Below are 17,657 nucleotides of genomic sequence, written 5' to 3'. Positions count from 1 at the left end.
CACCTCTGGCCTCGCATTTTTTTTATCTGAAAAGCAGGAACTGCAACAATTGGTCTAGAAGCTATTCCTAGTGACAGCATTCTAATTTTGCTTCATTTGCTTTTTGTATGGTTAAGCGTGAGATGTAAGTCAGTTTAAGTCTACCATGTATAAATGCACTGTCTCCACCATTATAAAGAGAGAGGAATAGAAGATACTATCTTTGCAAACCTACTCCTGGAATACGGTTTGTAACATATTTACCGTGTGAAGCTTCCAAAAGTCAAGAGGAAACAAAGTGAGATGGTGGTCCTTCTGAGAAACGCCCTCCTCTCTGTGCCTGGCTGGGTTCCGGATCCCTGTGTTGGGTGTGGCTCCACAGTAATTCTCCTGAGGTCTGGCAGCGCCTGCCAGGTGCAAGTGGAGGTGGGGAGGTGGCGGGGCTCCCAGGACCAACATCAGAAAGGCGGCTTAACTATCCTCCGTTAAGCCATTCTCTTTCAGGTTTTCACAAATACTTAACCTGTAGAGAGGGGCAAGCCCCCCTTCTGAGAGCATTCACAGGCCCCTTCATGCTGCTGTGCCCACTTCTGAAAAGCAGAATGTAAATATACCCATTGTGGAGGCAAAGGATCATCTAACATTGTTTCATTTAACAAAGTCCCCCAGTTCATTTATTTTTATTCTTTGGTTGCACTTTGTGGCATACAAGAGCCTAGTTAGTTCCCTGGCCAGGGATCAAACCCATGCCCCCTGAAGTGGAAGCACAGAGTCTTAACCACGGGACCTCCAGGGAAGTCGCTGCAACTCTTCATTTAATGACATCCCCAGACACCTCTCTCTACCCTACCATCATTCCTAAAGTTTGCAGGAGAGCTGCTACAGAGCTCAGAGCCTATACTCTCTGTTCTCTCCTCATTTTCTCATTGGCACTTTAACAAAATCTTTAGGGGGAGTTGGAGGAACCACTAGTGTTTAAGCCCCTACTTCACTCCAAGCCTGACTCTTAAGTTCTATTCCTCTCAGGACCTTAGAAAAGTTCATAGTCAATACCCCTCCCCCACCTTGGAACTCTGTCACTAAAATGATCTCAAGGCTAAGGGTTAGACAGTGAACAGATCCACTTCACAGCTCAGCTTGTCTGCCTGATTTAGGAAAGCTTTCTGTGCAGACACTTGTAGGTCATTCTTTTCAGAGGCAAATCCTGCTTTGTTCCCAGAACCTAACATTATTAAAATCTCTCATAACTTTCCCAAGATTTGGTAAATTCACACAGGGGAGGAATAGCAGAGACATGTTAAATGCATCTGACAGCAACACCCATTTATTTTATTCAGTATTTAATGGGTATTTGTTATGCACCTAATATAGCTCTAGAACTGTCTCAGTATTGGAGATACAGCAAGAAAACTATCTCTGCCCCATGGAACTTGTACAGAAAAATAGAGAACAAGGTTCAAAACCTTGCAAATGGAACCTCCTTTTTGTCAAATCAAAATAAGCCGAAGAAATCCATGTGAAAGTCTTTAATTTAGAATAATTTCATAAATCCCAGGTGTAGAAATTTTAGAGATCATAAGAACATTTCAGTAAAGCCCAACCTTTAAATATGATATACCTACTGAAACTAGGAAACCAATAAATAGCCTTATCTCTTTCCTACCTTTTAAAAATCTCATGAGGAAACACACACAACTTACTTACAGACCTAAAACTACACAGGAAACTTTTTCTCAGTTTTATTGAAATATAATTAAATGGATTCTCTTTTCACAAATAATTGCCAACAATAAACCACAGATTATTTCTGTTACATCACTCTTTCACAAATACAAGAATTAAAAGAAATTTCAGTTCTCTCTCATTGTGTTTCCTTTCATTGTCTTAATTATAACTCCTTTAATTGCATTATCATGGATGGAATATCTGGATTTTATGACCCAAGACACTAAAGTATTTCTTTTATACATCACACCCACACTTTGGGTTTTATATGCTCTTCCAAGAATTCAAAAAATTGTGTTGGTCTGAGAGGAAGAAGAAGTTCCATGGTTTGTGTATCCCAGAATATCTTTAGCATATTTCAGATATAAAATTGCTTAAGTGTTTATAAAGTATTGTAATTCCAGCTGATACATTTGACTTTTACAAGGAGAAATTTCATTTCCTGGCCATCCTCTCATACCTTTACTCTGTGTGATACAGGCTCTGTGGCAGCCATCCTATGAACAAAGTAACATTTGAAATGCAGGTTGCATGTAAATTTTTTTCTTTGCCTGGTAACATAGGGTCAATATAGAAAGCTGAAAAGCACAAGGAAAATGAAATATCCATAATCCTATCAACTATTACTTAATTTTGGAATATTTCCAGCTAATCTCTTTATGTGTATCAAGTACTACTTTTGTTTTAATAGAAGGAATGACAAAAAGTTATGAAGTGGTTTGGAGTCTGTTTTGTCCACTTAAAACATATCATAGTTTCCCACATTGATATTTTTTAAGCTGCTGCACAGAATTCCACCCTTTAAATTACCTATCATAGAATCCTTAAGACTTCTGCTAAGTACAAAGGGCTTAAATTTTCCCCCCAAAACTATGAATCTTTGCTCACAGATGATTCTTTGGGATAAACTCTAAATGGGACTGCTAAATTGTTAAGAAGTCATGTCCATTTAAAAACTTGTGGCATATAAAATGTTATGTTAAATATAAAAATTTGAGAGTACTGGTCTCCCAATATGCTTACTCACACTGGTTGCCCTTTTTAGTTTCTCTCAACTAAGAAGAAGAAAATGTCAACTCCTTTTGTTTGCTCTTTGCTGCCAGTCATGTTACTTTTGTCTTTCGTCTACTAAGCATACAGGTTTACTTATAACTTTACAAATAAATTGTGCTCACTCTTGATTTTGCAGCATCGTTTGCAAGATTGTTTCAACAGAAAAGTTCTCCCTCTTGCCACTTCACCTAACCAATTTCTACCCCTCCCAACTCTAATGACATTCATTGCTTCCAAGAATTTTGCACTTAATGCATCCTTGTCCTCACCTTTTCAATAAAAGTGTATTTCATCTTTAATAAAACATTTAGTCATTCAATGACAAGGGTTCCTGAGAGTTGAAACCCATTATGCTAACGGCCCATGTGACTTAATAATTTACCTTCCCGGGGCACTCTCTCGGAAATATGTGAGAGACTGACTGATCCTAGCAATTGGGAGAGCAATGGGCAAATCTTTTCTGATTCTGAAATCTATCAGGCCACAAAAGGTTTCAGTAGTAGATGCTCAACCACAACTATAATAGTTTCCTGAAATATCCCTCAGTTCAGTTCAGTTCAGTCACTCAGTCCTGTCCAACTGTTTGCAACCCCATGAATCGCAGCACACCAGGCCTCCCTGTCCATCACCAACTCCCGGGGTTTACTCAAACTCATGTCCATCAAGTCGGTGATGCCATCCAGCCATCTCATCCTCTGTCGCCCCCTTCTCTTCCTGCCTCCAATCCCTCCCAGCATCAGGGTCTTTTCCAATGAGTCAACTCTTGGCATGAAGTGGCCAAAGTATTGGAGTTTCAGCTTCGGCATCAGTCCTTCCAGTGAACGCCCAGGACTGATCTCCTTTAGGATGGACTGGTTGGATCTCCTTGCAGTCCAAGGGACTCTCAAGAGTCTTCTCAAACACCACAGTTCAAAAAGCATCAATTCTTCGGCGCTCAGCTTTCTTCACAGTCCAACTCTCACATCCATACATGACCACTCGAAAAACCATAGCCTTGACTAGACGGACCTTTGTTGGCAAGGTAATGTCTCTGCTTTTTTTTTTTTTTTTTTTTTTTGTATCTGCCTTTTAATATGCTCTCTAGGTTGGTCATAACTTTCCTTCCAAGGAGTAAGTGTCTTTTAATCCCTAACTAATGCCAAAGACTGAACAAAGGACCCAGATGTCCGGACAGTCTGGAATGCCCCAGGTCCAGACTGCAGTCCTGAGGGGTGTCTGGCCGACCGTGACCCGCTGTCTGGGCTTAGGTTTTTATCCTCAGGTCGATGCACTTGATTCTTTAATCCAGACTTCCAGAAAAGGGACAATGATGACCGCGCCAGCCCTTGATTCCTTTCCACCCTCCCTGCGTAGGGTGATAACAGTCTGTTCACCAAGAGGCGGCGAGCCAAATATTCCCGCTGAGTCGCCGCGGCTCTCCTTCAGGTCTGCAGGCAGAGGAACCAGACACCCCATGTGTCGGCGGAGGCGCACCGACGTCTGCGCGCCCAAGGGGAACCCTCTGCAGCGCCGCGCCCCCCTACTCCAGGCACGGGGACCGCCCCTCCAGCGCCGCGCCCCGCCCCTCCAGGCTCACGGACCGCCCCTCCGGGCACACGGACCGTCCCTCCGGGTGCAGGGGCCTGCCCTCCAGGCACACGGACGGCCCCTCCAGTGTAGGGACCGCCCCTCCAGCATAGGGACCGCCCCTCCAGGCGCAGGGACCGCCCCTCCGGGCGCAGGGACCGCCCCCAAGGCGCAGGGACCGCCCCTCCAGGCGCGGGACCGCCCCTCCAGAGTAGGGACCGCCCCTCCGGGCGCAGGGACCGCTCCCGGCGCCGAGGCCCCGCCTTGCAGCCCGCCCATTGGCCCCGCTAGACCCTCACCCCGCCCCCGGCACGGCCCAGCCACGCCCTCCGCGTTACTGCGCCGGACACCTTGTGAGTCTGGGGATTGTTGCGTCTGGCAACCAAGCCCAGAGCTCCGCCGGGCTGGGCTCAGCTGGGAGTCCGCCGGTCTCCCCGAAAGTGACAGAGGCTTTCGTATCGCGCAAGCCCCCTTCTGGTCGCCCCGAGAGTCCCCTTTTTCTGGTGCCTCGTAGGGATGCTTTTGGTGGTCCTCGTGTTCCTGCTGCCCACAGTCTCCGGTAGGAGCCTGCAGAGTGTGCGCGCTGCTGGGGAACCGGAGCGGCTCGCGAGGCCGGCCGACTGGAACCGAGGGTGGGAGGAGGTTTGCTTTTTGTCTCTCGTGAGAGTCGTGGGGCTGGGTCCACTCCGGGGTCATAAAGAGTTGGGGTAGAAAGCGTGACCAGAGGGGACCACATAGCGCTAGAAGAGACGTCTTGCTTGTTGGTGCGCACTCAGCGGCGCGGAGTGATGCGCGCAGCCGGACTTACCAAGGGGCAAACTGGGTCACCAGGAAAAGCTTGCAGGGTTTCTGCGACTGAGCCACTTGGGGACGGGTCTGCTGGCCTGTTGGTGGTGGTGATGGCTTGCTTTTGAGTTCTCAGGTGCGTGGGGAATATTGGTAGGCTGGTTCTGTGCCTATGTATGTGTGGAGGGATGGGAGAGGGTGAGCAGGGCGGTTTGCTCTCTGTACTCTGGGCAGGTTTATAACGGGAGTGGAGTATTGGTATCCTGCTGGGCTGGGGGAGGTCGTGCAGGGTGTTCTCTAGTGTGATTTTTGTAGAAGTGGCCACCCAGCGGTGCCAAGTTGGGAAGCTCGTGTGGTGCACAAAACGGTCAGGTGGGAGAAGTCGCTGTGTACTCTGCCTACACCCCCACGTTCCCAGCCCCGCCTGGTGGTGGAGGCTGTGGCTCAGAATCCAGGAGGCAGCATAAGAAGTCACCATCCTTGTGCCCCGGGTGCTCACACCATTGACACAAGGCACCAGTGAGCACAGAGACATAAGTGATAAGGTGGCCACTAGGCATATAATCCTGACGGAGGCAGTGGAGGGTGAGAAGTGCTCACTTGCCTTGGTCACCAGAGGCAGCGCTGGACTCCCCAGGTGGCTCAGTGCTAAAGAACCTGCCTGCCATACAGGAGACGCCAGTCTGTCCCTGAGTGGGGAAGCTCTCCTGGAGAAAGGCATGGCAACCCACTCCAATATTCTTGCCTGGAGAATCCCATGGACAGAGGAGCCTGGCAGGCTACAGCCCATAGGGTCGCAAAGAGTTGGACATGACTGAAGTGGCCTAGCATGCATGCACGTATCATCAAACTGACTGTCATAGGTAACCCGGAGCCCCCAGCCACCCCAAGACCCAGTCTTGCCCACCAGAAGGCTGAATACACAGCCATACCCAAGAGTGGGCCCACATTAACCCTTGGATCCCTGGCACCCCAAAACCAGGTGTAGAACAGGGTCTTATCTGCCAGGAGGTCAGCATGGATCCCTGACCTGGCCTAATCCATGAAAATATGGACACCAGCCCCGAGAGCCCTGAGCCTCAGCCCATCCACTCTGTGTTAACACCAACTCCAGGACCCTGTCCCTGAAAGCAGGGTCCCTGGGACCTGGTCCTGCCCACCTTGAACCTGGTGCTGCTCACCGGCACTAATGCCAAGACCCACAGGGCCCCAGCCCACCAGCAAGCTGACACAACCTCCAAGATGCCTTGCGCCCCTCAGCCAGCCATGTCGGGATCTGACCCTACCCATCAACTGGTCAAAACCAGCTATGAAACCCACCTATGCTGTGACCCCAGCCACCAGCAGTTCTGGGACCCCTGACCCTGCAGCTGCCACCCTGAGACCAGGTTCTGCCCCTCCCCAAAACACACACACACACACACACACACACACACGCACGCACGCACGCGCATGTGTGTGTCTCCACATCCAGCCACTTTGTGACCTGGTCCTACCTATCAAAGGGCTGGCTCCAAGACTGGGGTTCCCCTGACCTTGCAGCCAATCACCAGGGTCCAGACCTACACACAGTGACTAGCAGCCTCAACACAGAACAGAGCCTGGCAGTCAGTCATCCAGACCAGGAGCCCGCCATTCCTATAGTCATGCACACAGTAGGCAGACCATCACAGCAGAGGTGTTCAGACAGCCCAACTTAACGATTTCTGAAGACAAGATATGGCTTGGCATTCAGTACCTTTCCTTTACAATTGATGATGTGTCTGCAATCCAGCTTCATCTTCCTCACCAACTAGAATCTTCTTTATGTGGCAGTTTTTTCAAGTTTGATTAAAAAAAAATGTGCAGTATTGTAAGATTTAGATGTTCTTGCTTACGAGCATCATATCAGCCTTTTAGAATGTTAATTTATACAAACATGGACTTAAGTTTCAGTGAAATTTATTTTGATATTCCTTTTAAAAAGTAGTTTTTGTGGACAGTGAGAGAAGGGGCAGGATGGTCAGGTTTCATTGAGGTCCCACTTTGATCAGAGACCATAATTATCCTGAAGTTACCATCTGGGCATGGATCTGGGTTTGTGCTTGAGTATGAGAGTTATTTTTAAATTTTGTAAGCAGGTAGAGAGTGCTTGCCAAACTTTTGCAAGTATACAGAAGGTGAACAGTTCTCTTGATATGTATAGAGACTGTTTCATCTTCTTTAAACTCATCTGGAAAATTGAAAATTTGGGGATTTTCTGAATGCAATCTACCATATTCTATAATGGCATACTATATAATGCTTCTTGTAAAAGTATAGCATTGCAGGCCAATATAATTGTACTGTAAACCATCTGGAAAAAAATCCTAATCAAGATATGTTTACTTTGAAAATCCTCACAGGAATAAAGAATCCAATATTCTGAATAAGAGAAGAAATTATTCAGATACATAAAGCAAAGCAAATACATAAAACAAACAACACTTGTATAATTTAATTATGGGCATGCTATTAACTTGATTTCTTTCTTGGTTCCAGGAAACTCTGAATAATGTTATACATTTCTATCTAGGATGGAATTGTACAGCATTTCTAGTCCATTTTTTCCCCTATTGTAAAATGAGAACATATAGCTCAAATTGAGTAAATTTAATGTTATTAGTAAAATCCAACTCTATACTGATCATTAAACAGTGTTTTTAATAACTGCATCCTTTTTTGTTTGTTTTTTGCTTTTGTTTTGGGCAGTTGATGGAGATGCATTCATATATTAAGATCAAAATACTGGAAATGTTGAAAACATTTTGCCAATAGGTGGATTTCAGCACATGGTATAAATGAAATGTCGGACAGAGTATCAAGAGAGGAATCTGAAATTTAGAAAATGGTGAAAAAGGAGAATAATATTTCACTCGTTTAGAGTTCTCTCTTGACTAGCCTGTCAATCTGAAGACCTAGATCCAAGAAGTAATTAGAGCAGTTTCCTCAGGGATCAAAATAGATTTATCTCCCTTCTCCTTTAGGTCCTTAACCTTATAGGAGAGGCCTCTGCATTCTTTTAGCACTTTAGGACTTTAAATATCAAAATATTTTACATCATTTCTAGCAGATTCATAAGATTTCCAAGCGCACAGATAATTAAAAAGAAGAGGACTTCTTGAAGCAGGAGTAACACTGTTCTAGGGAAGAACCCCCGACAAAAAAAGGCCAGAGGTAAAAATTCTAAAATAACAGCAACAGAGTTTACTGTCAAGATACATTGGATAAACAGCCCAAACAGTTACTGCAGGAAGCTTTTAAGGGCATGTACAATCCATTAATCAGTGAATGAAGATTAAATTATGTTTACAGTAACGTCCAAGAAACGAATTTTTTACATGAGGTTATTCAAAGTAATAAAATTTGATTATTTAAAGGGTATCCATTTATTTATAAAATGTTCAATTCACTAACCTAGACAGCATATTAAAAAGCAGAGACATTTCTTTGCTGACAAAGATCCATATAGTCAAAGCTACAGTTTTTCCAGTAGTCATGTATGGATGTGAGAGTTGGACTATAAAGAAAGCTGAGCACCAAAGAATTGATGTTTTTGAACTGTGGTGTTGGAGAAAACTCTTTAGAGTCCCTTGGACTGCCAGGAGATCAAACTAGTCAGTCCTAAAGGAGATCAGTCCTGAATATTCATTGGAAGGACTGATGCTGAAGTTGAAGCTCCAATATTTTGGCCACCTGATGCAAAGAAGGACTCATTAGAAATGATGCTGGGAAAGATTGAAGGCAGGAAGTGAAGGGGACAACAGAGGATGAGATGGTTGGATGGCATTATCAGCTCAATGGACATCAGTTTGAGCAAGCTCTGGGATATGGTGGAGGACAGGGAAGCCTAGCGTGCTTCAGTCCATGGGGTAGCAAAGAGCTGGACTTGAGCGACTGAACAACAGCCACAACAATTCACTGATACAAAGCAAATAGAAGGAAGTTATATTTTTAAATACTTTAGTCCATATTTATTTTGACCTATGAAATTCACAATGTTTATTTGATATTACTCTTACCCAGTATGTACAGAGTGTAGTACAAAAAGAAGGCACATGATCTCTGCCCTCTAGGACATTGCCTTCTGAGAGGACACTGAGTCTAAACTATGGAAGAGTAATCTGGTCAGAGTGCTATGTACTATACAAGACTTCTTAGGGAGAGGTGAATTTTGAAATGATGAATTAAGAAAGAAGAGGGAAGGACACATACCTATAAATACATTTTAAAACCCAAAACATAGATGCTATCTTTTCAATTGTGTTGAATGAAAGTTCACCTTACTCCTCAACAAACCAAAAAAGCTCATCGATGGTTATCTCAAGTAAGCAGGGCACATCCTTTGCTACTGTTGCCACATGGGTAAAAGCATGGGCGTGTATGCGTGCCCAGTTGTGTCCAGTTCTTTTCGACCCCATGGACTATAGCCTGCCAGGCTCCCCTGTCCGTGGGATTTTTTCAGGCAAGTATACTGGAGTGGATTGCCATTTCCTCTTCCAGGGGATCTTCCTAACTGAGGGATCGGACCCAGATCTCCTGCGTCTCCTGCATCCTCAGGCAATTCTTTACCACTTAGCCACCTGGGAAAGCATGAGACAGTCATTGAATCTTTCTAGTTATTCTGTAGTACCTACCTGAGGCCAGGCCACAATCCCTGGCTGATGAAAGAGATAAAGTACTTCACTTGCATGTTCTTATTCTCTCTATTCCTAGAGGCTTGTGGTGATCCACCAAGATTTGACACTATGAGGCTCCAGGGTGCACCCAAACCCAATTATCGTCCTGGGGAATGTGTACAATATGAGTGTCGTCTAGGTTTCAAGCCCAAGGTTCCTACTCTCCCGAGATCTGCTGTTTGTCAAGATAATAATACATGGTCATCTCTCCAGGATGCCTGTGTAGGTAAATAAACAAAAATGTTTTATAGCACTGGATATTTACACACATCTCAGTGTGCCTATTCCACTACTTCAGTGATGATTTTATCATGTGAATATAGGTTTTTAGATATCTGTGCATTTGTTCAGGCTTTGAAAAATCCCCAGGGAATCTTTTTCTTGGTAATTGTTTACCTGGGTAAATATGAATCTTGTTTGGCCATATAATATGGAAAGAAAATAATAGTTAAATGAATAATAAGATTCCCATGAATTCAAACAAGCAAAGTAGACTTTTGAATTTGATTTAAACCTATTTTTGAAATTAGTATAAACCAACATATTTGAACATTTCCTTTTAGAAAAATCATGTCCTAATGTAGGAGAGCCTGTGAATGGCCAAGTCAACTTCGTGAATGGAAGTGCTCTGTTTGGTTCACAGGTTCACTTTGCTTGTAATCCAGGGTAAGTAAGATGCTCATTACAGAAAATAAGGTTCAGTATTACTAATTGCATTTTTGTTTTGCTCCTCTTTTTAAATATTTCTATAAACTAGATTTCATTTTGTTTTCTATGTGACAATTTGTACTTGTAGTCAAAGTTATTGCACTATTTACGAAGACCTGAAAAATGTGTAATTAGAAAGAAGTTTAAATTGAAGTAAAGCAAAACTGTATAACTTACCATGTGTGTGTTCAGTCGCTCAGTCATGTCCAACTCTTTGAAACCCCATGGACTGCCAGGGTCCTGCCAGGCTCCTCTGTCCATGGAGTTTTCCAGGCAAGAATACCTGGGTGGGTTGCCACTTCCTACTCCAGGGGATCTTCCCAACGCAGGGATCGAACCTGCACCTTTTGTGTCTCCTGCATTGACAGGGAGATTCTTTAACACTAGCATCACCTGGGAAGCCCATGTAACTTACTATATGTAATAATAAACCTATTGTATAAATTAAAGATGTAGTAATCATGGTAACTTTATTCTTGACAATAATTTAAAATCGTCAGTTCTTAGAGTTGAAATGGGGCTTATGGAAATAGGAAGAGAACTGTCAACCAGACATACTCTTATTTTGAGATAATCTGTAGTTTTAAGGGGCTTCTCTGCTGACTCAGAGGTTAAACTGTCTGCCTGCAGTGCAAGAGACCAGGGTTTGATCCTTGAGTCGGGAAGATCCCCTGGAGAAGGAAATGGCAACCCACTCCAGTACTCTTGCCTGGAGAATCCCATGGAGGGAGGAGCCTGGTAGGCTACAGTCCATGGGGTCATTTAAGGACCTAAATTGATCTGCTTAGCCTGGATGATAATGTTGATCATAATCTCTTAATGGGAAAACCTTAATTTTGATGCTGCTGCAAAGGAGTGAAACATCTCAAAAAGAGGTACTGAGCATTTAATAATAACTTTTTTTTCCCCTCCAGGGCTCCTTTAATATTACATATTGGAGATACTGGGCATTTATTTTAAAATATGATTTTAGAATTAAAATATAATACACTGGAAATGCAACAGGTTTTCTTAATATTAACTTTAATCACATTTTCTGTAATCATTTAATAGTTCTAATATTTTTGTGTATGTGTGGAATCTTTAGAGATTTATATATATAAAATCATGCTACATGCAAGCAGTGATAAGCTTATCTTTTTTCTTTCCAATTTGGATGCCTTTTATTTCTTTTTGTTGCTTAATTGCTCTGCCTAGAAGTTTCAGTACTATTTTGAATCGATGTAGTAAAAGTAAGCATCTTTGCCTTTGTTCATCTTAGAGGAAAATTTTTCAGTTTCTCACCACTGAGTATGATATTGTGCTGTGTGTTTCTCATATATGGCATTTATTACCCTGAAGCAGTTTCCATCTGTTCCTAGATTGTTGAATATTTTTTATCATGAAAAATGTAGAATTTTGTCAAATGCTTCTTCTTCATCACTTGAGATGATCATGTGGGTTTTTCCCCTTCCTTCTGCTGATGTGATATATTACATTGATTGATCTTCATGTTGAACCATCCTAGCATTCCAGGAATAATTTTTGCTTGGTCATGCTTTTTAATCCTTTCTATATGCTGATGAATTGTTTGCTAGTATTACATTGAGGATTTTTACATCAGTATTTATAAGGAATACTGTTCTGTAACTTGGTTACTTGTAATGTCTTATTCTAGCTTTGGTGTCATTATTACACTGGCATCATAGAATAAATTCAGAAGACTGCCTTCCTCTTCAATTTTTATAACACTTTATGGAGAATTGGTATTACTTCTCTTTTAAATGTTTGGCAAAATTAAACAGTGAAGACATCAGATCCAGGACTTTTTTCGTTATTGGGAAATTTTTGATTACTGATTCAATCTCCTCACTAGTCATAATCAATTCAGATTTTGTATTTTTTAATGTAGTCTTGGTAGAGTTTGTGTTTACACAAATTTGTCTTTTATATCTAGGCTATCCATTTGTTATCATAAAATTATTCACAGAAGTCTCATAATATTTTTTAACTCTGTAGAACTAAGGGAAATATCACCATTTTCATTTCTGATTTAGGTAATTTGGATCTTCCTTTTTGTCTTAGTCCATCTAGCTAAGGGTATATCAGTTTTCTTCCTCTTTTGGAAAACCAACTTTTGGATTCATTTGTTATTCTCTACTAATTTCTCTTCTGCTCTATTTTTTATTGTTTACTTCTTTCTGCTAGTTTTGTGTGTATATCTTTGTTCAATAATTCTTTAAGTTGTAACATTAGGTTGATTATTTTAGAGCTCTCTTCTTACTTTTAATTAAAGACTAGTTTACCTACAAACTAAATTAGTCCAGATGCATCAGATAGGGATTTGCTATTTCTATACATTTCAAAGTGATTAACATGATAAGTCTAGATACAATTTATCACCATACAAGGTTATTACACTTTATTGACTATTTTCCCATTATATCCTTGTAACATTTCTTTTGTAACTAGAAATTTGTACCTCAATATCACTCATGTAATTAATTTCTCCCTCCACCCCTTCCCAGGGCAAACACTTTTTTGTTTTTTTTGTAACTAGAGTCTTTTCATACTGTTCATGGGGGAGGCCTGGAATGCTGCAGTCCATGGGGTTGCAAAGAGTCGGACATGACTGAGCGACTGAACCGAACTGAACTGAACTGGAGTCTGTTTCTGGTTTTTTTTTTGTTTTGTTTCTTCATTTGCTTTGTATTTAAATTGCAAATATAAACGATATCATGCAATATTCTATTTTTCTGTCTGACTTGTCTCACTTAGCATAATATTCTATAGGCCAATCCACGTGTCACTAATGACAAGATTTCCCAGTTTTTATGGCTGACTTACAGTCCATTGTGTGTGTGTGTGTGTATATTCTTAATCCAGTTAGTCTATTGAAGGGTCTTTAAATGAATATAATCATTTTATATTAGTTTGGTTCAGTTTAGTCACTCAGTCATGTCCAACTCCTTTCAACCCCATGGACTGCAGCACACCAGGCCTCCCTGTCCAACACCAACTCCCAGAGTTTACTCAAACTCATGTCCATTGAGTCAGTGATGCCATCCAACCATCTCATCCTCTGTCGTCCCCTTCTCCTCCTGCCTTCAATCTTTCCCAGCATCATGGTCTTTTCAAATGAGTCAATTCTTTGCATCAGGTGGCCAAAGTATTGGAGTTTCAGCTTCAGCATCAGTCCTTCCAATGAATATTCAGGACTGATTTCCTTTAGGATGGACTGGTTGGATCTCCTTGCAGTCCAAGAAACCCTTATGAGGCTTCTCCAACACCACATTTCAAAAGCATCAATTCTTTGGCACTCAGCTTTCTTTATGGTCCAACTCTAACTGGAAAAACCATAGCTTTGACTAGATGGACCTTTGTTGGCAAAGTGATATCTCTGCTTTTTAATATGCTGTCTAGGTTGGTTATAACTTTTCTTCCAAGGAGCAAGTGTCTTTTAGTTGCATGGCTGCAGTCACCATCTACAGTGATTTTGGAGCCCCCAAAAATAAAGTCTGCCACTGTTTCCATTGTTTCCCCATCTATTTGCCATGAAGTGATGGGACCAGATGCCATAATCTTTGTTTTCTGAATGTTGAGCTTTAAGCCAACTTTTTCACTCTCCTCTTTCACTTTCATCAAGAGGTTTTTTAGATCCTCTTCACCTTCTGCCATAAGGGTGGTGCCATCTGCATATCTGAGGTTATTGATATTTCTCCTGGCGGCTTGTGCTTCATATTAGTTAGTCTACTAAAATGAATAGAATCATTTTAACAGTATTAACTCTTCTAATCCATGAGCATGGTATATCTTTCCTTATTTTTCTGTCATCTTCAATTTCTCTCATTGTACATTACAGTACTCTAAGTAAAGTACAGATCTTTTACTTCCTCTCTTAAGTTTATTGCTAGGTAGTTTATTCCTTTGATGCAATTATAAATGGGATTGTTGTATTAATTTATCTTACTGATAGCTTCTTTTCAGTGTATAAAAACACAACAGATTTCTGAATACTTATTTTTTATCCTTCAACTTTTTATCCTTCAGCTGAATTTATTCAGTTCTGTTCAGTCACTCAATCATTTCCAACTCTTTGTGACCCCATGGACCGCAGCACGCCAGAGTTCCCTGTCCATCACTGACTCCTGAGCTTGCTCAAACTCATGTCCATTGAGTTGGTGATGCCATCCAACCATCTCATCCCCTGTCGTCCCCTTTGCCTGCCCTCAATCTTCCCCAGCATCGGATCTTTTCCAGTGAGTCAGTTTTTCGCATCAGGTGGCCAAAGTTTTGGAGTGTCAGCTTCATCACCAGTCCTTCCAATGAATATTTAGGGTTGATTTCCTTTAGGGTAGACTGGTTTGATCTCCTTGCTGTCCAAGGGACTTTCAAAAGTCTTCTCCAGCATCACAGTTTGTAGGTATCAAATCTTCGGCACTCAGACTTTTTCATGGTCTGGCTCTCACATCCATACACGACTACTGGAAAAATTGTAGCTTTGACTAGATGGACATTTGTTGGCAAAGTAATGTCTCTGCTTTTTAACACACTGTCTAGGTTCATCATTGCTTTTCTTCCAAGGGGCAAGCATCTTTTAATTTCATGGTTGCAGTCACTGTCCACAGTGATTTTGGAGCCCAAGAGAATAAAGTCTGTCACAATTTGCATTATTTCCCCATCTATTTGCCATGAAGTGATGGAACCAGATGCCCTGAACTTCAGTTTTTGAATGTTGAGTTGTAGGCCAGGTTTTTCACTCTTCTCTTTCACCTTCATCAAGAGGATCTTTAATTCCTCTTCGCTTTCTACCATAAGGGAGGTGTCATCTGAGTACCTGAGGTTATTGATGTTTCTTCCGGCAATTTTGATTCCAGCTTGTGCTTTATCCATCCTGGAATTTCACATGATGTACTCTGCGTATAAGTTAAATAATATAGTATCTTATATATTACCTACGTTATACTGAGGTATGTTCCTTTTATGGGGAATGTCCCAAGTGGTTCAGTGGTAAAGAATCTGCCTCAATGCAGAAGCCATAGGAGATGCAGGCTCAATCCCTGGGTTGGGGAGATTCCCTGGAGAAGGAAATGACAACCCACTCCAGTATTTTTGCCGAGAGAAACCATGGACAGGTTAGCCTGGTTGGCTACAGTCCATACAGTCCCTAAGAGAGGGACACACCTGAGCACGCATGCAGTACTTTCTTCCTTCCCTCTATATCCATGTTGTTGAGAGTTTTTATCATGGATGGACCTGGAATTTGTTAAAAGCTTCCTGCATTTGTGAGATAATCTATGATCTTTATTCTTCAGTGTATTAATGTAGTATATCACGTTGACTGATTTGTGACTTTGAACCATCCAAGCAGCCCTGGTAGGGCTTCCCTGGTAGCTCAGCTGTTAAAGAATCCACCTGCAATGCAGGAGACCCCGGATGGATTCCTGGGTGGAGATGATCCTCTGGAGGAGGGCATGTTAATACACTGCAATATTCTTGCCTGGAGAATCCCCATGGACAGAGGAATCTATAGGGTGACAATCCATGGGGTCACAAAGAGTTGGACATGACAGAGCGTTATACTAAGCACAGCACATGCACCCCTGAGATAAATCCCACTTAATCATGGTGTATGACCCTTTTAAAGTATTTTTTTTATTTATTTGCTAATATTTTATTAAGCGTTTTTGTATCTAAGTTCTTCAAGGATATTGGTCTGTAATTTTCTTTTGCTGTGGTGTCTTTGTCTGGCTTAAGTATTAGAGTGATTTTAGCCTTTTACAATGCATTTGAAAGTGTTTCTTTCATTTAAATTTTTTTAAATAGTTTGAGAAGAATAGGTGTTCTCTTTCAATTCAATAAGGCATAGTTAGTTTGCAGTATTCTATTAGTTTCAGGGGTACAATAAAGTAATTCAAAATTTTTATAGATTAGACTTGATTTATCATTATTATAAAATATTGGCCATATTACCTGGGTTGCATAATATATTGTTAGTTTGAGAAGGATATGTGTCAACTTCTCACAATGTTTGTTAGAAGTCACCTTATGTGACTTTTGTTTGTTGAGAGTTTTTTTGTTAGTGACTTGATTCCATTACTGATAATTAATTAGTTAATATTTTCTATGTCTTCCTGGTAGAGTCTTAGGAGATTGTGCCTTTCTCGGAATTTGTGCGTTTCTTCTTAGTTGCTCATTTTATTGCCATAGAGTTGTTCATGGTGACCTTTTATGATCCTCTTTGTTTCTTAAGTGTTGGTTGTAAGTTCTCCATTTTGATTTCTGATGTTACTGATTTAGACCCTCTTTTCTTAAAAAATTGAGTCAGGCTAAATGTTTTAACTTTTTTTTTTTATGCTTTCAAAGTACCAGGTCTTTTTTTCTTTTGTCCTTTTTTTTTTTTTTTTTTATTTCATTTATTTCTGCCTTGACCTTTATAATATTTTTTTTCCTTCTACTAACTTTTGACTTTGTTTGGTCTTCATTTCCTACTTCCTTGAGATGTAAGTAGGTGTTTAATTGAGATTTTTCTTGTTCCCTAAGGTAAGCTTCTGTTGCTATAAAGTTTCCTCCTGGAACTGCTTTTGCTGCATCTCATAGAATTTAAGTCATTGTATTTTTGTTTTCATTTGTCTCCAGTTTCAAAAGAAATTGTTCTTTGGTTATACGAGTGGTCTGTTCATTGTTTATCAGGATAATGTTGAGCCTTGTTAGTGTTTATAGCTGATTTCTGGTCTCATGTCTTTGTTGTCAGAAAAAATGCTTGATATAATTTCAATTTTCTTAAATTTACCAAAGCTTGTTTTGTGGCCTAGAATATGATCTATCCTGGAGGATGTTCCATGTGTCCTTGAAAAGAATACATATTCTTTTGGATCTATGTTCCATACATATTTATTAAGTTCATCTGATATAATGTATCATTTAAAGCTAATGCTTCCTTATTGATTTTCTGTCTATATGTCCTTAGATGTACGTGTGTTGTTAAAGTCCTGTATGATTGTTGTGTTGCTGCCAATTTCTCCCTTTATATCTGTTATATTTTCCTTATGTATTTAGGTGATTGTCTATTGTATACATATGTATTTACAATTGCTATATCTTCTTCTTGGACTGATCCCTTGATCATTATGTATGGTTCTACTTTGTCTCTTCTACAGTCTT

The 17,657-nt window shown here is 41.2% G+C and overlaps 1 protein-coding gene across 1 annotated transcript in view; it reads left to right on the top strand.

The window, feature by feature from the left end:
- Nucleotides 1–3,919: 3,919 nt before the first annotated feature.
- Nucleotides 3,920–17,657, top strand: part of LOC133068896 (uncharacterized) — a 37,734-nt gene continuing 23,996 nt past the window's right edge. Inside the window, exons 1-4 of the mRNA XM_061159811.1 lie at nt 3,920–4,696; nt 4,771–4,882; nt 9,844–10,032; nt 10,370–10,472. Of these exons, the coding sequence (XP_061015794.1) occupies nt 3,920–4,696; nt 4,771–4,882; nt 9,844–10,032; nt 10,370–10,472 (1,181 nt within the window). The remainder of the gene's footprint in view (nt 4,697–4,770; nt 4,883–9,843; nt 10,033–10,369; nt 10,473–17,657) is intronic.

Source organism: Dama dama, chromosome 14 (assembly GCF_033118175.1).
Source record: "Dama dama isolate Ldn47 chromosome 14, ASM3311817v1, whole genome shotgun sequence".
In the NCBI taxonomy this organism is placed as follows: domain Eukaryota; kingdom Metazoa; phylum Chordata; class Mammalia; order Artiodactyla; family Cervidae; genus Dama; species Dama dama.
Note: the sequence above shows the minus strand (reverse complement) of the source record. Positions and strands in the feature narration are given on the sequence as shown.